The 25580-nt window shown below is 43.3% G+C and overlaps 1 protein-coding gene across 1 annotated transcript in view; it reads right to left on the reverse strand.

Moving 5' to 3' along the window:
- The window catches only part of VPS28 (VPS28 subunit of ESCRT-I), a 103211-nt gene that overhangs the window by 27903 nt on the left and 49728 nt on the right, over window positions 1–25580 (reverse strand). Inside the window, exons 6-7 of the mRNA XM_053705707.1 lie at window positions 20592–20697; window positions 18993–19094 (exon numbers count right to left, since the gene is read on the reverse strand). Coding sequence (XP_053561682.1) covers window positions 18993–19094; window positions 20592–20697 — 208 coding nt within the window. The remainder of the gene's footprint in view (window positions 1–18992; window positions 19095–20591; window positions 20698–25580) is intronic.

The raw sequence follows: 25580 nt of genomic DNA on the forward strand, positions 1-25580 counted from the left end.
GAAGTGCATTGAATATTGCTCTCAATTCCAGAATGTTGATTGGAAGTAGAGACTCCGACCGAGTCCACACCCCCTGAGCCTTCAGTGAATTCCAGACTGCGCCCCATCCTAGTAGACTGGCGTCCGTTGTCACTATCACCCATGAGGGTCTGCGGAAGCATGTCCCTTGGGACAGATGATCCGGCGACAACCACCAAAGAAGAGAGTCTCTTGTCTCCTGATCCAGATCTATCTGAGGAGACAAATTTGCATAATCTCCTTTACACTGTCCGAGCATACTCAGTTGTAGAGGTCTGAGATGAAAACGAGCAAAGGGATACCATCAATCCAATTACCTCCATGCACTGAGCCACTGATGGCCGAGGATTGGACTGAAGGGCTCGGCATGTATTCAGGATCTTTAACTTTCTGACTTCCGTCAAAAAAAATTTCATGGACACAGAGTCTATTAGAGTTCCCAAGAAAGGAACCCTTGTCTGAGGAACTAGAGAACTCTTCTCTAGATTCACCTTCCACCCGTGAGTCCGTAGAAAAGACAGAACCATGTCGGTATGAGACTTTGTCAGTTGATAAGATGACGTCTGGATCAGAATATCGTCCAGATAAGGCGCCACTGCAATGCCCTGCGGTCTGAGAACCGCCAGCAGAGACCCTAGAACCTTTGTGAAGATCCTGGGTGCCGTGGCCAGCCCGAAAGGAAGAGCCACAAACTGAAAATGTTTGTCCAGGAAGGCAAACCTTAGAAACTGGTGATGATCTCTGTGGATAGGAATGTGAAGGTATGCATCCTTTAAGTCCATGGTAGTCATATATTGACCCTCCTGGATCAATGGAAGAATTGTCCGAATCGTCTCCATCTTGAAGGACGGGACTCTGAGAAACTTGTTTAGACTCTTGAGATCTAAAATGGGTCTAAACGTTCCCTCTTTTTTGGGAACCACGAAAAGATCTGAGTAAAACCCCTGCCCCTGTTCCTGTATTGGAACGGGACGAATTACTCCCATAGTGGAGAGGTCTTTTATACAACGTAAGAACGCCTCTCTTTTTAGCTGGTCTACAGAGAGACAATCGTGAAAGAAGAAACTTTCCCCTTGGAAGGGAATTTTTGAACTCCAGTTGATATCCCTGGGACACGATTTTTAGTGTCCAGGGATCCTGGACGTCTCTTATCCAAGCCTGGACAAAGAGAGAAAGTCTGCCCCCAACTAGATCCGGTCCCGGATCGGGGGTCGCCCATTCATGCTGTCTTGGTAGCAGCAGCGGGCTTCTTGAGTTGCTTTCCCTTGTTCCAAGCCTGGTTGGGTCTCCAGACGGATTTGGCTTGTGCAAAGTTCCCTTCCTGTTTAGCGGAAGAGGAGGGGACTCCCTTGAAATTTCGAAAGGAACGAAAATTACTCTGTCTACCCCTCTGCTTAGATGTCTTATCCTGAGGTAAGAGTTGGCCCTTACCTCCCATAATGTCAGAAATAATCTCTTTCAAGTCAGGCATGAACAGAGTCTTCCCTTTGAAAGGAATAGTCAAAAGCTTGGATTTAGAGGACACATCCGCAGACCAAGACTTTAACCATAAAGCTCTGCTCGCTAAAATGGCAAAACCTGCATTCTTAGCCGCTAACTTAGCGATCTGAAAAGCAGCATCAGTGACAAAGGAATTAGCCAATTTTAAGGCCTTAATCCTATCCATTATTTCCTCTAAGGAAGTCTCAGTCTTCAGAGATTCTTCCAAAGCATCAAACCAAAAGGCAGCCGCAGTTGTAACTGGTACAATACAGGCCGTCGGTTGTAAAAGGAAACCTTGATGAACGAACAGCTTCTTTAGCAGACCCTCCAACTTTTTATCCATAGGGTCTTTGAAAGCACAACTGTCCTCAATAGGAATACTTGTACGCTTAGCTAATGCAGAAATAGCTCCCTCCACCTTAGGGACTGTTTGCCAAGAATCCCGTACGTTGTCAGCTATAGGGTACATTTTCTTGAACATAGGGGAAGGGGAAAAGCATAATTTATGTAAGAACTTACCTGATAAATTCATTTCTTTCATATTGGCAAGAGTCCATGAGCTAGTGACGTATGGGATATACATTCCTACTAGGAGGGGCAAAGTTTCCCAAACCTCAAAATGCCTATAAATACACCTCCCACCACACCCACAATTCAGTTTAACGAATAGCCAAGAAGTGGGGTGATAAGAAAGGAGCGAAAGCATCAAACAAGGAATTTGAATAATTGTGCTTTATACAAAAAAATAACCACCACAAAAAAGGGTGGGCCTCATGGACTCTTGCCAATATGAAAGAAATGAATTTATCAGGTAAGTTCTTAAATAAATTATGTTTTCTTTCATGTAATTGGCAAGAGTCCATGAGCTAGTGACATATGGGATAGCAGATACCCAAGATGTGGAACTTCCACGCAAGAGTCACTAGAGAGGGAGGGATAAAATAAAGACAGCCAATTCCGCTGAAAAAATTATCCACAACCCAAATCAAAAAATTGAAATTATAAGCAGAAGAATCAAACTGAAACAGCTGCCTGAAGTACTTTTCTACCAAAAACTGCTTCAGAAGAAGAAAACACATCAAAATGGTAGAATTTAGTAAAAGTATGCAAAGAAGACCAAGTTGCTGCTTTGCAAATCTGATCAACAGAAGCTTCATTCCTAAAAGCCCAGGAAGTAGAAACTGACCTAGTAGAATGAGCCGTAATCCTTTGAGGCGGAGATTTACCCGACTCTACATAAGCATGATGAATCAAAGACTTTAACCAAGACGCCAAAGAAATGGCTGAAGCCTTCTGACCTTTCTTGGAACCAGAAAAGATAACAAATAAGACTAGAAGTCTTTCTGAAATCTTTAGTAGCTTCAACATAATATTTCAAAGCTCTTACAACATCCAAAGAATGTAAAGATCTCTCCAGAGAATTCTTAGGATTAGGACACAATGAAAGGACAATTTCTCTACTAATGTTGTTAGAATTCACATCTTTAGGTAAAAATTTAAATGAAGTCCGCAACACCGCCTTATCCTGATGAAAAATCTAAAAAAGGAGATTCACAAGAAAGAGCAGATAACTCAGAAACTCTGCTAGCAGAAGAGATGGCCAAAAGGAACAAAACTTTCCAAGAAAGTAATTTAATATCCAGAGAATGCATTGGTTCAAACGGAGGAGCCTGTAAAGCCCTCAGAACCAAATTATGACTCCAAGGAGGAGAAATTGACTTAATGACAGGCTTGATACAAACCAAAGCCTGTACAAAACAATGAATATCAGGATGATTAGCAAACTTTCTGTGAAAAAGAACAGAAAGAGCAGAGATTTGTCCTTTCAAGGAACTTGCAGACAAACCCTTATCCAAACCATCCTGAAGAAACTGTAAAATTCTAGGAATTCTAAAAGAATGCCAAGAGAATTTATGAGAAGAACACCAAGAAATGTAAGTCTTCCAGACTCGGTAATAAATCTTTCTAGACACAGATTTACGAGCCTGTAACATAGTATTAATCACGGAATCAGAGAAACCTCTATGACTAAGTATTAAGCGTTCAATCTCCATACCTTCAAATTTAATGATTTGAGATCCTGATGGAAAAATGGGCCTTGAGATAGGTCTGGCCTTAACGGAAGTGTCCAAGGTTGGCAACTGGCCATCTGAACGAGATCCGCATACCAAAACCTGTATGGCCATGCTGGAGCCACCAGCAGTACAAATGAACGCTCCATTAGGATTTTGGAAATCACTCTTGGAAGAAGAACTAGAGGCGGAAAGATATAAGCAGGTTGATAATTCCAAGGAAGTGACAACGCATCCACCGCTTCCGCCTGAGGATCCCTGGATCTGGACAGATACCTGGGAAGTTTCTTGTTTAGATGAGAAGCCATCAGATCTATTTCTGGAAGTCCCCAGATTTGAACAACCTGAAGAAATACCTCTGGGTGAAGAGACCATTCGCCCGGATGTAACGTCTGGCGACTGAGATAATCCGCTTCCCAATTGTCTATACCTGGGATGTGAACCGCAGAAATTAGACAGGAGCTGGATTCCGCCCATACAAGTATCCGAGATATTTCTTTCATAGCCTGTGGACTGTGAGTCCCACCTTGATGATTGACATACACCACGGTTGTGACATTGTCCGTCTGAAAACAAATAAACGATTCTCTCTTCAGAAGAGGCCAGAACTGAAGAGCTCTGAAAATCGCACGGAGTTCCAAAATGTTGATTGGTATTCTCGCCTCCTGAGATTCCCAAACCCCCTGCGCTGTCAGAGATCTCCATACAGCTCCCCAACCTGAAAAACTTGCATCTGTTGAGATCACAGTCCAGGTTGGACGAACAAAAGATGCCCCTTGAATTAAACGATGGTGATCCAGCCACCAAGTCAGAGAAGATCGAACATTGGGATTTAAGGATATTAATTGTGATATCTTTGTATAATCCCTGCACCATTGGTTCAGCATACAAAGCTGGAGAGGTCTCATGTGAAAACGAGCAAAAGGGATCGCGTCCGATGCAGCAGTCATGAGACCTAGAATTTCCATGCACAAAGCTACCGAAGGGAATGATTGAGACTGAAGGTTTCGACAAGCTGAAACCAAATTTCAGACGTCTCTTTTCTGTTAGAGACAAAGTCATGGACACTGAATCTATTTGGAAACCCAAAAAGGTTACCCTTGTATGAGGAATCAAGGAACTCTTTGGTAAATTGATCCTCCAACCATGTCTTTGAAGAAACAACACAAGTTGATTCGTATGAGATTCTGCAGAATGTAAAGACTGAGCAAGTGCCAAGATATCGTCCAAATAAGGAAATACCGCAATACCCTGTTCTCTGATTACAGACAGAAGGGCACCGAGAACCTTTGAAAAGATCCTTGGAGCTGTTGCTAGGCCAAACGGAAGAGCAACAAACTGGTAATGCTTGTCTAGAAAAGAGAATCTCAGGAACTGAAAGTGATCTGGATGAATTGGAATATGAAGATATGCATCCTGTAAGTCTATTGTAGACATATAATGCCCTTGCTGAACAAAAGGCAGAATAGTCCTTATAGTCACCATTTTGAATGTTGGTATCCTTACATAACGATTCAATATTTTTAGATCCAGAACTGGTCTGAAGGAATTCTTCTTCTTTGGTACAATGAACAGATTTGAATAAAACCCCAGACCCCGTTCCAGAACTGGAACTGGCACAATTACCCCAGCCGACTCTAGGTCTGAAACATTTCAGAAACGCCTGAGCCTTTACTGGGTTTACTGGAATGCGTGAGAGAAAAAATCTTCTCACAGGCGGCCTTACTTTGAAACCTATTCTGTACCCTTGTGAAACAATGTTCTGAATCCAAAGACTTTGAATCGAATTGATCCAAACATCTTTGAAAAATCGTAACCTGCCCCCTACCAGCTGTGCTGAAATGAGGGCCGCACCTTCATGCGGATTTGGGAGCTGGTTTTGACTTTCTAAAAGGCTTGGATTTATTCCAGACTGGAGAAGGTTTCCAAACGGAAACTGTTCCTTTAGGGGAAGGGTCAGGCTTCTGTTCCTTATTCTGACGAAAGGAACGAAAATGATTAGCAGCCCTATATTTACCTTTAGATTTTTTGTCCTGAGGCAAAAAGGCTCCCTTCCCCCCAGTAACAGTTGAAATTATTGAATCCAACTGAGAACCAAATAGTTTATTACCTTGGAAAGAAAGAGAAAGCAACGTTGACTTAGAAGTCATATCTGCATTCCAAGACTTAAGCCATAAAGCTCTTCTAGCTAAAATAGCTAAAGACATATACCTGACATCAATCCTAATGATATCAAAAATGGCATCACAAACAAAGTTATTAGCATGTTGAAGAAGTTTAACAATGCTATAAGCATTATGGTCTGACACTTGTTGCGCTAAAGCCTCCAACCAGAAGGTGGAAGCTGCAGCAACATCAGCCAAAGAAATAGGTCTAAGAAGATTACCTGAACATAAATAAGCCTTCCTTAGAAAGGATTCAAGCTTTCTATCTAAAGGATCCTTAAAAGAAGTACTATTTGCCGTAGGAATAGTAGTACGTTTAGCAAGAGTAGAGATAGCCCCATCAACTTTGGGGATATTTTCCCAAAACTCTAATCTATCAGATGGCAAAGGGTACAATTTTTTAAACCTTGGAGAAGGAGTAAATGAAGTACCCAGACTATTCCATTCCCTAGAAATTACTTCTGAAATAGCATCAGGAACTGGAAAAACTTCTGGAATAACTACATGAGGTTTAAAAACTGAATTTAAACGCTTATTAGTTTTAATATCAAGAGGACTAGACTCCTCCATATCTAATGCAATCAACACTTCTTTAAGTAAAGAACGAATAAACTCCATCTTAAACAAATATGAAGATTTATCAGTGTCAATGTCTGAGGCAGAATCTTCTGAACCAGATAGATCCTCATCAGAAATAGATAAGTCAGAATGATGGCGGTCATTTAAAAATTCATCTTAAATATGAGAAGTTTTAAAAGACCTTTTACGTTTACTAGAAGGAGGAATAACAGACAGAGCCTTCCGAATAGAATTAGAAAACAATTCTCTTACATTAACAGGAACATCCTGAACATTAGATGTTGAAGGAACAACAGGTAATGGATTATTACTAATGGAAATATTATCTGCGTTAGAAAGTTTATCATGACAACTAACACAAACTACAGCCGGAGGAACAGCTACCAAAATTTACAACAAATGCACTTAGCTTTGGTAGAACCAACATCAGGCAGCATCTTTCCAGAAGTAGATTCTGAACCCGGGTTAGGTAGTGACATCTTGCAATATGTAATAGAAAAAACAACATATAAAGCAAAATGATCAAATTCCTTAAATGACAGTTTCAGGAATGGGAAGAAATGCAAAACAAACAAGCCTCTAGCAACCAGAAGCAACAAAAAAAAGTGAGACTGAAATAATGTGAAAAAAACTGGCGCCAAGTATGACGCCCACATTTTTGGCCCCATGAATGACGCCCACATTTTTTGGCGCCAAAAACGTCTGTAACACACATGCGTCAAAAAATGACGCAACCACGTGAAAACTTCCGGCGTCAACTATGACGAAATTTTTGCGCCAAAAAAGACGCAATAAATTGAAGCATTTTCTGCACCCGCGAGCCTAACAGCCCGCAATTTGAAGAAAAAAGTCAAATTGAAAATTTTAAGGTAAGAAAAAAATATTTATTCATATGCATTTTCCCAAAAAATGAAACTGACAGTCTGAAAGAAGGAACACTGATTATCCTGAATCATGGCAAATATAAGTTTAAAACATATATTTAGAACTTTACATATAAAGTGCCCAACCATAGCTTAGAGTGTCATGAATAAAAAAAGACTTACTTACCCTAAGACACTCATCTACTGATTCTCGTTTCAGTACTGGTTTGGCTATCTACTATATGTAGAGGTAATGGTATATAAGAGTATATCGTCAATCTGAAAAGGGAGGTAGGAGAAGAAACCTCTACGACCGATAACAGAGAACCTATGAAATAGATCCCCTAGAGGAAGACCATGGTATTCAAATAGGCAATACTCTATTCACATCCCTCTGACATTCACTGCACTCTGAGAGGAAAACCGGGCTTCAGCCTGCTGCGAAGCGCATATCAACGTAGAAATCTAGCACAAACTTACTTCACCACCTCCATGGGAGGCAAAGTTTGTAAAACTGATATGTGGGTGTGGTGAGGGGTGTATTTATAGGCATTTTGAGGTTTGGGAAACTTTGCCCCTCCTGGTAGGAATGTATATCCCATACGTCCCTAGCTCATGGACTCTTGCCAATTACATGAAAGAAATGGGATACCTGGTCTTTCCCATTCCTTGGTGACAATCTCCGAAATTCTCTTAGGAACCGGAAAGGTATCTGAGTAAGCAGGGACTTCCAGATATCTGTCCATCTTACACAGTTTCTCTGGGAGGGACCACAATAGAGTCACAATGGGCCAGAGTCCCTAAAACCTCCCGAAGTAACAGGCAGAGGTGTTCCAGCTTAAATCTAAAGGACATGACGTCCGAATCTGTCTGGGGCAATGCACTACCTGAGTCAGACAGCTACCCCTCAGACAGAATCTCCTTACCCTCCAATTCAGAGGACTGGGAGGGTACATCTGAGATAGCCATCAAAGCATCAGAAGCTACAGGGACCCCCTGCGTTTCTGCCCTGCTACGTTTGCCTTGTAACACTGGCAACTTAGACAAAACCTCAGTGAGGGTAGATGACATAACTGCAGCCATATCCTGCAAAGTGAAGGAAGCAGGCGCTGTAGCAGAGCATGGCGTAGCTTGTGCGGGCTTTAAGGGCTGACACGCTTGGGGAGAAGATTGCGGCAAACCCTGAATCACATTGGCTTGAGAATCATCTAGAGACATATCTTTATTGATTTTTTTTTTCTCTTTACATTGTAAGGCTCTCTCAACACAAGTGTCACATAGTGTGACAGGTGGTTCCACAATAGCATCCAAACTCATAGGACACGTATTTTGTTCAAGGTCATCCATGATAACCTGAGCAAAAAAAAAAAAAAAAACTTGGTCAAATGTACTGTATCTTTAAGAAATTAACTATAGTTGATATGGATTATTGAATCCAAATTGCAACGGAATAGCCAATAATGAAAAGGGTTAATAACCCCTGTGCACTAAATCAGTAAACAATAGAGCTGTTTCACTTTAAAGATGTCTTTTTTATTTTTGACAAATATCAGTCACCCTGCCGCAGTTTCGCTGCAGCTCCTACCTTCCTGGATCACCAAATCCCCCACACTGTCAGTCTAATACACTTGTATGATCCCCACAAGTGCGCACAGTAATAGAGCCGATGAAGCCATCAGAGAAGGGAAGATGCGCTGTCAGAGCGCACGGAATTAAGCCCCGTCCGTGGGCGTGATTCAATAACGATTCACCGTAAAACCGCCATAGAACAAATTACAACCCCAGCGTCAGCCCAATGCACAGTTACTCTCTGCACACACACGTTCCCAGTGCCTCTAGCGCTTGTCGTCCATGCTAGACTGACTGGCCCATATTCTATAATAGATCCGGTCTGTTCCCAAATCGGCTACTTACATATACCCCAGTGCTTTTAGGACAATACCCTAATGTCCGAGTATGGATCCAAAGTCCAAAGAATCAGAATGATGGTGTTCATTTAAAAATTCATCTGTAGAGAGAGAAGATTTAAAAGACTTTTTACGTTTACTAGAAGGAGAAATAACAGACAAAGCCTTCTTTATGGATTCAGAAACAAAATCTCTTATGTTATCAGGAACATTCTGCACCTTAGATGTTGAGGGAACTGCAACAGGCAATGGTACATCACTAAAGGAAATATTATCTGCTTTAACAAGTTTGTCATGACAATTATTACAAACAACAGCTGGAGGAATAGCTACCAAAAGTTTACAGCAGATACACTTAGCTTTGGTAGATCCAGCAGGCAGTGGTTTTCCTGTAGTATCTTCTGGCTCAGATGCAACGTGAGACATCTTGCAATATGTAAGAGAAAAAACAACATATAAAGCAAAATAGATCAAATTCCTTATAAGACAGTTTCAGGAATGGGAAAAAAAATGCCAAACATCAAGCTTCTAGCAACCAGAAGCAAATGAAAAATGAGACTGAAATAATGTGGAGACAAAAGCGACGCCCATATTTTTTGGCGCCAAATAAGACGCCCACATTATTTGGCGCCTAAATGCTTTTGGCGCCAAAAATGACGCCACATCCGGAACGCCGACATTTTTGGCGCAAAATAACGTCAAAAATGACGCAACTTCCGGCGACACGTATGACGCCGGAAACGGAAAAGAATTTTTGCGCCAAAAAAGTCCGCGCCAAGAATGACACAATAAAATGAAGCATTTTCAGCCCCCGCGAGCCTAACAGCCCACAGGGAAAAAAGTCAAATTTTTGAGGTAAGAAAAAATATGATAATTTAAAGCATAATCCCAAATATGAAACTGACTGTCTGGAAATAAGGAAAGTTGAACATTCTGAGTCAAGGCAAATAAATGTTTGAATACATATATTTAGAACTTTATAAATAAAGTGCCCAACCATAGCTTAGAGTGTCACAGAAAATAAGACTTACTTACCCCAGGACACTCATCTACATGTTTGTAGATAGCCAAACCAGTACTGAAACGAGAATCAGTAGAGGAAATAGTAAATATAAGAGTATATCGTCGATCTGAAAAGGGAGGTAAGAGATGAATCTCTACGACCGATAACAGAGAACCTTATGAAATAGACCCCGTAGAAGGAGATCACTGCATTCAATAGGCAATACTCTCTTCACATCCCTCTGACATTCACTGCACGCTGAGAGGAAAACCGGGCTCCAACTTGCTGCGGAGCGCATATCAACGTAGAATCTAGCACAAACTTACTTCACCACCTCCCTTGGAGGCAAAGTTTGTAAAAACTGATTTGTGGGTGTGGTGAGGGGTGTATTTATAGGCATTTTAAGGTTTGGGAAACTTTGCCCCTCCTGGTAGGAATGTATATCCCATACGTCACTAGCTCATGGACTCTTGTTAATTACATGAAAGAAATATATGTGTGTGTATATGTGTGTGTGTATGTATATATATATATATATATATATATATCTCTATATCTCTATATCAGGGCAGTACAGTTAATCTGAGACACCCAGAATAAAAACTGCACTTACCTCTGTGCTGAGGATACAGCATAACTATTCCACAGTATCAAGAGGTCCTGTCTTCCTCCTGAGGTCCTGTGAAAAGGCAGGGTCTTGGGTACATTTTCACAAGACCATGTACAGATAATACAGCAGAATATGAGAGGCGCAGTGGATACAAAAATCCCCCAGTTCCCGTAGTCTAGAAGACTACTCAGCAGCTGCTCTGTAAGAAAAAACAGCACCATCGGTACCGTTTAAAAATAAAAAACTCTTGATTGCAGATTCTAAACTAACACCTCACTTTACCTCTTCCTATCACTAACACAGGCAAAGAGAATGACTGGAGTGGGAGGGAAGGGAGGAGCTATATATACAGCTCTGCTGTGGTGCTCTTTGCCACTTCCTGCTGACCAGGAGGCGTAATCCCACAAGTAAGGATGAAATCCATGGACTTGTCATATCTTGTAAAATAAATACAGTGCACTGTCTAGAAGATTACAGTGTGGCCAAGACGAAGCTCCACGTGGAGAACAGTAAACCCTTGCGCTCACACAAACAAGCTAAAGGGCACCATCTCACTTATGCAAAATAAAAAGGATTTCTCTCCCCAGAAAACTGTTGCGCTACATTGTGCAGAAATATACTGCTCATGCTTCCAAAACTAGGGCCATACAAAGTGTGTGCCAATAATTATTGTCCTGCGACAGGGAGGTAATTAACCCATGGTTCGCCACATGACAACTAACCAGTAGTGCTATTTCCCCCACTGTTTAAAAAGGGGATGAGGACTACCTGGACCCAAATAATAGTCTGTTAGCCAGTCCCAGCGACTGTAGTTACTTATAGACGGTGCGTAAAAGCACCACTGACTGACCTCACAGCTATGCGGTTCTCCAATTGACCTCACTAACGATCCGGGGCCAAGGAGACCAGTACTCTATGCTGCAAAGTAGCCCATAGTTGCGACGTACGACGGCTTCCTATTGTCATAGTGAAAAAACATAATTTATGTAAGAACTTACCTGATAAATTCATTTCTTTCATATTAGCAAGAGTCCATGAGCTAGTGACGTATGGGATATACATTCCTACCAGGAGGGGCAAAGTTTCCCAAACCTCAAAATGCCTATAAATACACCCCTCACCACACCCACAAATCAGTTTAACGCATAGCCAAGAAGTGGGGTGATAAGAAAAAAGTGCGAAAGCATAAAAAATAAGGAATTGGAATAATTGTGCTTTATACAAAAAAATCATAACCACCACAAAAAGGGTGGGCCTCATGGACTCTTGCTAATATGAAAGAAATGAATTTATCAGGTAAGTTCTTACATAAATTATGTTTTCTTTCATGTAATTAGCAAGAGTCCATGAGCTAGTGACGTATGGGATAATGACTACCCAAGATGTGGATCTTCCACGCAAGAGTCACTAGAGAGGGAGGGATAAAATAAAGACAGCCAATTCCGCTGAAAATAATCCACACCCAAACTAAAGTTTAAATCTTATAATGAAAAAAACTGAAATTATAAGCAGAAGAATCAAACTGAAACAGCTGCCTGAAGTACTTTTCTACCAAAAACTGCTTCAGAAGAAGAAAACACATCAAAATGGTAGAATTTAGTAAAAGTATGCAAAGAAGACCAAGTTGCTGCTTTGCAAATCTGATCAACCGAAGCTTCATTCCTAAACGCCCAGGAAGTAGAAACTGACCTAGTAGAATGAGCTGTAATCCTTTGAGGCGGAGATTTACCCGACTCGACATAAGCATGATGAATTAAAGATTTCAACCAAGATGCCAAAGAAATGGCAGAGGCCTTCTGACCTTTCCTAGAACCGGAAAAGATAACAAATAGACTAGAAGTCTTTCGGAAATTCTTAGTAGCTTCAACATAATATTTCAAAGCTCTAACATCCAAAGAATGCAATGATTTCTCCTTAGAATTCTTAGGATTAGGACATAATGAAGGAACCACAATTTCTCTACTTATGTTGTTAGAATTCACAACCTTAGGTAAAAATTTAAAAGAATTTCGCAACACCGCCTTATCCTGATGAAAAATCAGAAAAGGAGACTCACAAGAAAGAGCAGATAATTCAGAAACTCTTCTGGCAGAAGAGATGGCCAAAAGGAACAAAACTTTCCAAGAAAGTAATTTAATGTCCAATGAATGAATAGGTTCAAACGGAGGAGCTTGAAGAGCCCCCAGAACCAAATTCAAACTCCAAGGAGGAGAAATTGACTTAATGACAGGTTTTATACGAACCAAAGCTTGTACAAAACAATGAATATCAGGAAGATTAGCAATCTTTCTGTGAAAAATAACAGAAAGAGCAGAGATTTGTCCTTTCAAGGAACTTGCAGACAAACCTTTATCCAAACCAACCTGAAGGAACTGTAAAATTTGCGGAATTCTAAAAGAATGCCAGGAAAAATGATGAGAGAGACACCAAGAAATATAAGTCTTCCAGACTCTATAATATATCTCCCTAGATACGGATTTACGAGCCTGTAACATAGTATTAATCACAGAGTCAGAGAAACCTCTTTGACTAAGAATCAAGCGTTCAATCTCCATACCTTTAAATTTAAGGATTTGAGATCCTGATGAAAAAAAGGACCTTGCGACAGAAGGTCTGGTCTTAACGGAAGAGTCCACGGTTGGCAAGAGACCATCCGGACAAGATCCGCATACCAAAACCTGTGAGGCCATGCTGGAGCTACCAGCAGAACAAACTAGCATTCCTTCAGAATCTTGGAGATTACTCTTGGAAGAAGAACTAGAGGCGGAAAGATATAGGCAGGATGATACTTCCAAGGAAGTGACAATGCATCCACTGCTTCCGCTTGAGGATCCCTGGATCTGGACAGATACCTGGGAAGTTTCTTGTTTAGATGAGAGGCCATCAGATCTATTTCTGGAAGTCCCCATATTTGAACAATCTGAAGAAATACCTCTGGGTGAAGAGACCATTCGCCCGGATGTAACGTTTGGCGACTGAGATAATCCGCTTCCCAATTGTCTATACCTGGGATATGAACCGCAGAAACTAGACAGGAGCTGGATTCCGCCCATACCAGAATTCGAGATACTTCTTTCATGGCCAGAGGACTGTGAGTCCCTCCCTGATGATTGATGTATGCCACAGTTGTGACATTGTCTGTCTGAAAACAAATGAACGATTCTCTCTTTAGAAGAGGCCAAGACTGAAGAGCTCTGAAAATTGCACGGAGTTCCAAAATATTGATTGGTAATCTCACCTCCTGAGATTCCCAAACCCCTTGTGCTGTCAGAGACCCCCAAACAGCTCCCCAACCTGTCAGACTTGCATCTGTTGAAATTACAGTCCAGGTCGGAAGAACAAAAGAAGCCCCCTGAACTAAACGATGGTGATCTGTCCACCACGTCAGAGAGTGTCGTACAATCGGTTTTAAAGATATTAATTGAGATATCTTTGTGTAATCCCTGCACCACTGGTTCAGCATACAGAGCTGAAGAGGTCGCGTGTGAAAACGAGCAAAGGGGATCGCATCCGATGCAGCAGTCATAAGACCTAGAATTTCCATGCATAAGGCTACCGAAGGGAATGATTGTGATTGAAGGTTTCGACAAGCTGAGATCAATTTTAGACGTCTCTTGTCTGTCAGAGTCATGGACACTGAATCTATCTGGAAACCTAAAAAGGTAACCCTTGTTTGAGGAATCAATGAACTTTTCGGTAAATTGATCCTCCAACCATGATCTTGAAGAAACAACACAAGTCGATTCGTATGAGATTCTGCTAAATGTGAAGACTGAGCAAGTACCAAGATATCGTCCAAATAAGGAAATACCACAATACCCTGTTCTCTGATTACAGACAAAAGGGCACCGAGAACCTTTGTAAAAATCCTTGGAGCTGTTGCTAGGCCAAACGGCAGAGCCACAATCTGGTAATGCTTGTCTAGGAAAGAGAATCTCAGAAACTGATAGTGATCTGGATGAATCGGAATATGCATCCTGTAAATCTATTGTGGACATATAATGCCCTTGCTGAACAAAAGGCAGAATAGTCCTTATAGTTACCATCTTGAATGTTGGTATCCTTACATAACGATTCAATATTTTTAGATCCAGAACTGGTCTGAAGGAATTCTCCTTCTTTGGTACAATGAAGAGATTTGAATAAAACCCCAGCCCCTGTTCCAGAACTGGAACTGGCATAATTACTCCAGCCAACTCTAGATCTGAAACACATTTCAGAAATGCTTGAGCCTTTGCTGGATTTACTGGGACACGGGAAAGAAAAAATCTCTTTGCAGGAGGCCTTATTTTGAAGCCAATTCTGTACCCTTCTGAAACAATGTTTTGAATCCAAAGATTGTGAATTGAATTGATCCAAATTTGTTTGAAAAAATGAAATCTGCCCCCTACCAGCTGGGCTGGAATGAGGGCCGCACCTTCATGTGGACTTGGGAGCTGGTTTTGGTTTTCTAAAAGGCTTGGACTTATTCCAGACTGGAGATGGTTTCCAAACTGATACCGCTCCTGAGGGCAAACGATCAGGCTTTTGTTCCTTATTGTGACGAAAGGAACGAAAACGATTATTAGACCTAAATTTACCTTTAGATTTTCTATCCTGTGGTAAAAAAGTTCCTTTCCCTCCAGTAACAGTTGAGATAATAGAATCCAACTGAGAACCAAATAATTTATTACCCTGGAAAGAAAGGGAAAGCAAAGTTGACTTAGAAGACATATCAGCATTCCAAGTTTTAAGCCATAAAGCTCTTCTGGCTAGGATAGCTAGAGACATATACCTGACATCAACTCTAATGATATCAAAGATGGCATCACAAATAAAGTTATTAGCATGTTGAAGAAGATTAACAATGCTATGAGAGTTATGATCTGTTACTTGTTGCGCTAAAGCTTCTAACCAAAAAGTTGAAGCTGCAGCCACATCCGCTAAAGATATAGTAGGTCTAAGAAGATTACCTGAACATAAGTAAGCTTTTCTTAGAAATGATTCAATCTTCCTATCTAAAGGATCCTTAAAGGAAGTACTATCTGCCGTAGGAATAGTAGTACGTTTAGCAAGAGTAGAGACAGCCCCATCAACCTTAGGGATTTTGTCCCAAAATTCTAATCTGTCAGACGGCACAGGATATAATTGCTTAAAACGTTTAGAAGGAGTAAATGAATTACCCAAATTATTCCATTCCCTGGAGATTACTTCAGAAATAGCATCAGGGACAGGAAAAACTTCTGGAATAACTACAGGAGATTTAAAAACCTTATTTAAACGTTTAGATTTAGTATCAAGAGGACCAGAATCCTCTATTTCTAATGCAATTAAGACCTCTTTAAGTAAAGAACGAATAAATTCCATTTTGAATAAATATGAAGATTTATCAGCATCAACCTCTGAGACAGAATCCTCTGAACCAGAGGAACCACTATCAGAATCAGAATGATGATGTTCATTTAAAAATTCATCTGAAAAATGAGAAGTTTTAAAAGACCTTTTACGTTTACTAGAAGGGGGAATAACAGACATAGCCTTCTTAATAGATTTAGAAACAAAATCTCTTATGTTAACAGGAACACTCTGAGCATTAGATGTTGATGGAACCACAACAGGTAATGTAACATTACTAAAGGAAATATTATCTGCATTAACAAGTTTGTCATGACATTCATTACAAACAACAGCTGGAGGAACAGATACCACAAGTTTACAACAGATACACTTAACTTTGGTAGATCCAGCACCAGGCAGCGTTTTTCCAGAAGTATCTTCTGACTCAGCGTCAATCTGGGACATCTTGCAATATGTAATAGAAAAAACAACATATAAAGCAAAATTGATCAAATTCCTTAAATGACAGTTTCAGGAATGGGAAAAAATGCCAGTGAACAAGCTTCTAGCAACCAGAAGCAATAAATTATGAGACTTAAATAAATAATGTGGAGACAAAAATGACGCCCATATTTTTTAGCGCCAAAAAAGACGCCCACATTATTTGGCGCCTAAATGCTTTTGGCGCCAAAAATTACGCCACATCTGGAACGCCGACACTTTTGGCGCAAAAAAACGTCAAAAATGACGCAACTTCCGGCGACACGTATGACGCCGGAAACAGAAAAAACTTTTTGCGCCAAAAAAGTCCGCGCCAAGAATGACGCAATAAAATGAAGCATTTTCAGCCCCCGCAAGCCTAACAGCCCACAGGAAAAAAAGTCAAATTTTAAGGTAAGAAAAAAATTGATTTATTCAAATGCATTATCCCAAATATGAAACTGACTGTCTGAAATAAGGAACGTTGAACATCCTGAGTCAAGGCAAATAAATGTTTGAATACATATATTTAGAACTTTATACAAAAGTGCCCAACCATAGCGTAGAGTGTCACAGAAAATAAGACTTACTTACCCCAGGACACTCATCTACATGTAGTAGAAAGCCAAACCAGTACTGAAACGAGAATCAGTAGAGGTAATGGTATATATAAGAGTATATCGTCGATCTGAAAAGGGAGGTAAGAGATGAATCTCTACGACCGATAACAGAGAACCTATGAAATAGACCCCGTAGAAGGAGATCATTGAATTCAAATAGACAATACTCTCTTCACATCCCTCTGACATTCACTGCACGCCGAGAGGAAAACCGGGCTCCAACCTGCTGCGGAGCGCATATCAACGTAGAAACTAGCACAAACTTACTTCACCACCTCCATAGGAGGCAAAGTTTGTAAAACTGATTTGTGGGTGTGGTGAGGGGTGTATTTATAGGCATTTTGAGGTTTGGGAAACTTTGCCCCTCCTGGTAGGAATGTATATCCCATACGTCACTAGCTCATGGACTCTTGCTAATTACATGAAAGAAATGAAGCCGCCGTTGAGATAAAATGCACCAAACACCCTTTGCTTTCTACTAGAAAGCTATCAATAAAGGTGTCCGAAAAACTGCATTTAAACCCACCCCTACTGGAGGCTATCAGGCATAAGAGTCCCCGTACCTTGTGTTTAAAGTGAATGTCAATTTTATCTTCATGTAAGCTTGCTAAGCGTTCATCTATGGTATACAATTAAAATCATTATGTTTTTTTTTTAAATCCGAATTACGATTTTATCATAAATTATAAATAAATAATTCTACCGTTTATTTCCAAGCTCCTCCCAGAGCCGACTTCCTTCTTCTATATGTCTGACGTATACAACGGTCCCACCCGCTCTATACATATGTGTCAAGCGCACCCCTGAGAGAGAGAGAGAGAGAGAGAGAGAGAGTGGTCCTGCGCATGAGCAACAGCAGATCTCAATGCCACTTACTTTCAGCGATTGAAGGAGTAGTCATATATTTTTCATTAGCAGCGGTATTGAGCATGCGGGAATCGTGGATGCGCATCTAGGTTCCATCCGATGAATAGGGATTAGCGCATGCGCACAATACTAACGTGACGTAGGAGGAAAGGGGATGAATCCCACGGGGTATGAAATGTGATTAGACAGAATAATCTGTGAAATCTGTCACTCAAAACTGATCTATAGCGGGCGGAGATGCAGCGTGAATAGAGATAGACTTCAAAGTTCAAATTTGTGAGTACTATTCTGTTTTATAAAGGAATGATGAATGAAAGTCTAGTTATTTTTAGATTATTTTTCATGTGGCGTGACCGATTGCAGTTAACTTTACATTCACTTTAAGTTATGGCCCCATAATAAGACAAGCCATCAGAGGGGATCCTAGGGAACACAGGGACTTACCAGTCAGAGGATTCACTACACTGTCTGTAAGTTCAATAGTTCCAGTTCTGGCAGAGCAATTCTCCTCCTGACCTGTGACACAAAGAGTAACGAACACAGGTTGCCTGCTGGGGAGGATAGCATAAATATACTGGAAGGAGGCTGAGAAACTTTCCCAACGACATCCAGAGCTAACCTTCACCTAAACTCTTACAAAGAGAACAACTCACATGCTCTCTATTGAGGGAAACAATCCATTTAGAAACCTCAGCAGAGCATCTCTCTCTGCCATCCTCCTTGTAGACGAGGCAAAGAATTACTGGGAGGGTAGAGGAAGTGGGAGGGATATTTAATCCTTTGATTGAGGTGTATTTGCCTCCTCCTGTTGGCCAGGTGATGTATTTCCCATAGGTAATGAATTTGTTTGTGGACTCACTGCCATTAGAAAGAAATATGGGGGAGCTTATGTGTAAGAGCTCAGTAAGTGATCAGAGGCGAGTAGTGAGCCATCAATAACTGACTCTATTACAGTAACAACCACACAAAAGCTCACAGCAAATGCCCCACAGGGGAGGATTGGTACTTACTGAAACAATGTCTGCAATGCAGCGGTTCAGATTGCCCTTGTCGTCCTTAATAGTGATTGGCCGATCTTCTTTGATGCGCTCCATAGCAAGAGGGCAGTCCAGCTGGGGAGACAATAGGGATTTAGAAACTGACAGACATGAGGTACGTCCTGCACACACAGGGGAGACATACGTACAGCACTGAGCAGACATGAGACACGTCCTGCACACACAGGGGAGACATACGTACAGCACTGAGCAGACATGAGACACGTCCTGCACACACAGGGGAGACATACGTACAGCACTGAGCAGACATGAGGCACGTCCTGCACACACAGGGGAGACATACGTACAGCACTGAGCAGACATGAGGCACGTCCTGCACACACAGGGGAGACATACGTACAGCACTGAGCAGACATGAGGCACGTCCTGCACACACAGGGGAGACATACGTACAGCACTGAGCAGACATGAGGCACGTCCTGCACACACAGGGGAGACATACGTACAGCACTGAGCAGACATGAGACACGTCCTGCACACACGAGACACGTCCTGCACACACAGGGGAGACATACGTACAGCACTGAGCAGACATGAGGCACGTCCTGCACACACAGGGGAGACATACGTACAGCACTGAGCAGACATGAGGCACGTCCTGCACACACAGGGGAGACATACGTACAGCACTGAGCAGACATGAGACACGTCCTGCACACACGAGACACGTCCTGCACACACAGGGGAGACATACGTACAGCACTGAGCAGACATGAGACACGTCCTGCACACACAGGGGAGACATACGTACAGCACTGAGCAGACATGAGACACGTCCTGCACACACAGGGGAGACATACGTACAGCACTGAGCAGACATGAGGCACGTCCTGCACACACAGGGGAGACATACGTACAGCACTGAGCAGACATGAGGCACGTCCTGCACACACAGGGGAGACATACGTACAGCACTGAGCAGACATGAGGCACGTCCTGCACACACAGGGGAGACATACGTACAGCACTGAGCAGACATGAGGCACGTCCTGCACACACAGGGGAGACATACGTACAGCACTGAGCAGACATGAGACACGTCCTGCACACACGAGACACGTCCTGCACACACAGGGGAGACATACGTACAGCACTGAGCAGACATGAGGCACGTCCTGCACACACAGGGGAGACATACGTACAGCACTGAGCAGACATGAGGCACGTCCTGCACACACAGGGGAGACATACGTACAGCACTGAGCAGACATGAGACACGTCCTGCACACACGAGACACGTCCTGCACACACAGGGGAGACATACGTACAGCACTGAGCAGACATGAGGTACGTCCTGCACACACAGGGGAGACATACGTACAGCACTGAGCAGACATGAGACACGTCCTGCACACACAGGGAGACATACGTACAGCACTGAGCAGACATGAGACAAGTCCTGCACACACAGGGGAGACATACGTACAGCACTGAGCAGACATGAGGTACGTCCTGCACACACAGGGAGACATACGTACAGCACTGAGCAGACATGAGACACGTCCTGCACACATAGGGGGACAGGTACTTAGTACAGAATCGTGGTTTTACCCTAAATTTCCTGCAGAATTCATCAATGGAACCAACGTCTGCCCCTTGCACCTGTTTAAAAGCAGCTTTATACTGAACCAGCAGGCGGGAGCAGGCGGCTGTGTACCTAGAAAAACAGAAGGTGCAACATGTTAGAAGCTTAGTCAACACTCCAACTTATACTGCCAGACGTGCACCCCCCAAATGACAAACGTGCACCCTCTATACCGAGACGTGCACCCCCTCACCCCTATACTGACAGAAGTGCACTCCCTAACTCCTCATAGCCCGAGACGTGCACCCGCCTATACCGACAGACATGCACAAACCTTATACCAACAGATGTGCACCCCTCACCCCCCCTATACTGACAGACGTGCACACCCCTATACCAACAGATGTGCACCCCCTATACCGACAGACATGCACCCACTTCACCCCCCTATACCGACAGACGTGTACCTCCTCACCCCCTATACCACCATACCTGCACCCCCCTATACCGAAAGACCTGCACCCCCCTTACCCCCTATACCGACAGACGTGCACAACCCTATACCGACAAACGTGCACCCCCTCACCCCCTATACCGACAGATGTGCACCCACCTCACCCCCCTTTACCGACAGATGTGCACCCCCTATACCAACAGAGAAACCCACCTCACCCTCCTATACCAACAGACGTGTACTCCATACTGACAGACATGCACCTCCCCTATACCGACAGCCGTGCACCCCCCCTTCACCCTCTATACTAACAGATGTGCACCCCCTATACTGACAGACATGCCCCCTCACACCCATATACCGAGACGTGTACCCTCACACCCCTATACTGACAGATGTTCCGACTCACACCCCTATACCGACAAACGTGCATCCCCTCACACCCCTATACCGACAGACGTACTCCACCTCACACCCCTATTCCCCTGGTGTGTGACACAGGATCCCTTCTGATCACTACTTGCCCTATATCCTGGTGTATTACACAGGTTCCCTTCTGATCACTACCTGCTCTATACCCTTGGTGTGTGTGACACAGGACCCCTTCTGATCACTGTTTGCCCTATACCCCTGGTAAGTGACACAGGATCCCTTCTGATCACAACCTGCACACCTGCCCTATACCCCTGGTGTGTGACACAGGATCCCTTCTGATCACTGTTTGCCCTATACCCCTGGTGTGTGACACAGGTCTGTGCTGCGGCAGCTCGCTAATCTAACCCAGTCTGTGCTGCGGCAGCTCGCTAATCTCAACCAGTCTGTGCTGCGGCAGCTCGCTAATCTCAACCAGTCTGTGCTGCGGCAGCTCGCTAATCTCAACCAGTCTGTGCTGCGGCAGCTCGCTAATCTCAACCAGTCTGTGCTGCGGCAGCTCGCTAATCTCAACCAGTCTGTGCTGCGGCAGCTCGCTAATCTCAACCAGTCTGTGCTGCGGCAGCTCGCTTATCTCAACCAGTCTGTGCTGCGGCAGCTCGCTTATCTCAACCAGTCTGTGCTGCGGCAGCTCGCTTATCTCAACCAGTCTGTGCTGCGGCAGCTCGCTTATCTCAACCAGTCTGTGCTGCGGCAGCTCGCTTATCTCAACCAGTCTGTGCTGCGGCAGCTCGCTAATCTCAACCAGTCTGTGCTGCGGCAGCTCGCTAATCTCAACCAGTCTGTGCTGCGGCAGCTCGCTAATCTCAACCAGTCTGTGCTGCGGCAGCTCGCTAATCTCAACCAGTCTGTGCTGCGGCAGCTCGCTAAACTCACCCTGTCTGTGCTGCGGCAGCTCGCTAAACTCACCCCGTCTGTGCTGCGGCAGCTCGCTAAACTCACCCTGTCTGTGCTGCGGCAGCTCGCTAAACTCACCCTGTCTGTGCTGCGGCAGCTCGCTAATCTCAACCAGTCTGTGCTGCGGCAATTTGCTAATCTCACCCTGTCTGTGCTGCAGCAGCTCGCTAATCTCACCCAGTCTGTGCTGCGGCAGTTTGCTAAACTCACCCTGTCTGTGCTGCGGCAGCTCGCTAAACTCACCCCGTCTGTGCTGCGGCAGCTCGCTAAACTCACCCTGTCTGTGCTGCGGCAGCTCGCTAAACTCACCCTGTCTGTGCTGCGGCAGTTTGCTAAACTGACCCTGTCTGTGCTGCGGCATCTCGCTAATCTCACCCTGTCTGTGCTGCGGCAGTTTGCTAAACTCACCCTGTCTGTGCTGCGGCAGCTCGCTTAACTCACCCTGTCTGTGCTGCGGCAGTTTTCTAAACTCACCCTGTCTGTGCTAAACTCAGCAGCTTCAACCGCCCACGGCACATTGCTCTTCTACCAATGAGATGATATTTCCACCTCTAAACCAATACCCTTACTAGCATATAGAACACTGTCAGCTGAACACTCCACTTTATTTTTAGTAATGGTAAATCCTAATATTCGTTAAACGCTCGGATTAACCACCACTTTAAAAACTAAGAACCGCACAATGTTAAATCACATAAGCTATAACCAGAAAGTAATACAGTAAGCGCTGTGCAGCAGGTGATAATAAATAAAAACTTGTAACAGAAAAGTTCTAAAAATGAGAAAGTATCATCTAAATTGATTCACTTGGGGGGGGGGGGGGGACAAATTTCGATCTACCCAGAAAGGAGTTCCAGAGGATTTTCAGGAAAATCCCAGGAAAATCCCAGGAAATAATAAGATTAAAGCAGGCAGAACTACCATCCCTGATAAATAACTGCACATCAGGATCTAAGCAGTTATTAAATATAGGCAGATCACACAGACTGAAAGGAGACAGATAAAATAAGGCACTAGAACAGTATACAGAGTTTTACAGTTGACAACCCCTAGAAAGTCAGCCTGAAGCAAATTAGTTAGTATGTGAAGGAGGAAGCCACCATGCTGGGGGAGTTACTTGTAATCCCAGAACACATATAATCTGATGACTCTCCTCCATATCAATCTGTGACAGCAATAAGAGCTAATCCTAAATATGCCACTGGGAATATCTACCTAGCTATAGAATCTATGTGTGTATTCCTGGGTATCCTTTGATCTTCTGCAGAAACCATTTCCACACACCCTTTCTACTGATTGTCAACTGCTCCAGGATATAATCTAGTGACCCCTAACATAGACACTCAGAGATAACCCTAAACCCTATCATCTTAGGGATGGCCTCTAGAAGATCACTCAAGGGCGACAAAACGCTAAAACCTGCAACCATGTCCACATATTTCAAACCTTCTCAGACCAGTAAACTACCACAAGATTCTGAAATTGAAGAAGAATCAGATGACCCCTACAAACTTTAGAAGACAAAAGTCCCTTAACAAAAGCTGATCTCAGAAATTTGGTATCCAAAAAGATATAGCAGACAACTTCGAGAAACTGTGGGAGAAGATTGACTCCATACACAACTCAGTCACTAATCTGAATTCAAGTCTGATTTAATGGATATGGGCAACAGAATCGAAACACTTGAGGATCAGAAAGATTCAAAGGTGGAGCAGCTAGATGAAGTCTCACAAACGGTCTCCTCACAACAACAATTACTAGAAGACCTCCAGGATAAAATGGAAGACCTGGAAAATAGAAGCATAAGGAATAACATGAGGCTTAAAGGGGTACCAGAGGAGTTGACAACTAAAGACATACGTGCATATATTTCCCAACTCTTCACTCAAATCACAAACACACCGGAGGATTACGTTTTCCATATTGAAAGAGCACACAGAGCCATAAAGGCCAAACCGAAAAAGGGTCTGCCCCCTAGAGACATTGTGATTAAGCTAACTTTCTATCCTGATAAAGATAAAATCCTGCAGGCCGCCAGGAAAAACCCCACGTTCAAATTCCAAGGAAACGTGGTTCAGTTCTACCAGGACCTCAGCCTATGGACGCTACAAAGGAGAGGAGCACTGCGCCCACTGACATCATTGCTCAGGAAACACCAGACTCAGTATAAATGGGGCTTCCTGTTTGCTCTAGTCATAACAAAAAACTCTAAGACAATCACTATCAAAGACCCAGAAGACATTCCGGAAATCTGCAAGATCTTAGCCTTAGAAGTGCCTGCACTACCGTCTAGGGAGTCACACTCCACAAACGGAATCAACCCAGAGAGACAACCGGATCAGACAAAATGGCAAAAAATCAGCCATAAGAGGCAGAAGACGGGGGAGACCAGGGGAAGAGTTTCCTAGAATCCCTTCTGAGTTGTGAATATTGATGAACTAAGTTCAGATAGCAGACTCTCACTTATTGAGGCTCTTCTTTGCTAGGTCATAGCGACTTTCTAGATTCCCCCACCAAGAGAGCATGAACAAGGATTACAGTTGCAAGAAAAACCAGAGTTGTGGGATTTTAGTTCCCCCAGCATTTGTATTAACATATTGGTTACAAAGTTGTTCATAATTCAGTGGTCCCAGTTCTGGGGACCTCATGTTGATTTGTTTGGTTTTAACAGTTTTTTTCCTAGTGTAGCGGTACTCCGCTTGGGGTCTCCCTTCCTCTGTCCAAACCCAGGGGTGGCCACGGGATAGTGGGACCAGAGGTATAGTTGCTGAGACCGGGGTCAAGCCAGCGGCTGTATCTCCCCCAGCTGGGCTGGTCTCAGTGGACTCCCAGTCAGGTAGCGTCTTCTCTGCCCTGCAGCTCTTTCTTGGCAGGTATCGTCCCCTCTGCCTGTCTGCTTCTAGGCAGGAATAAATCCCCCTGCCAGGCTGCTTCTTGGCAGGAATAGCTCCCTATGCCTCCAAATAGTGGGACCAGGGTAGTGATGTGCAGTTCATGAACGAATCGTTCTTTTGAACTGGTTCTTTTTACTGAACTGTATGAATCAGTTCACCAGACTGAACTGATTCGTTTGTAACAGTTCACTTCCTGAGTCAGCTCAGTCAGACAGGCAGCATGTAATATGATCCTAGAGTGAGGTCTCAGTGATTCATAGCAGAAGAAGAGTTATAACAGTTGCTAATGAATCACTGAGTTAACAGTACACTGATTCAACAGCACAGCACTCATATAT

This window comes from Bombina bombina, chromosome 3 (genome assembly GCF_027579735.1).
Source record: "Bombina bombina isolate aBomBom1 chromosome 3, aBomBom1.pri, whole genome shotgun sequence".
In the NCBI taxonomy this organism is placed as follows: domain Eukaryota; kingdom Metazoa; phylum Chordata; class Amphibia; order Anura; family Bombinatoridae; genus Bombina; species Bombina bombina.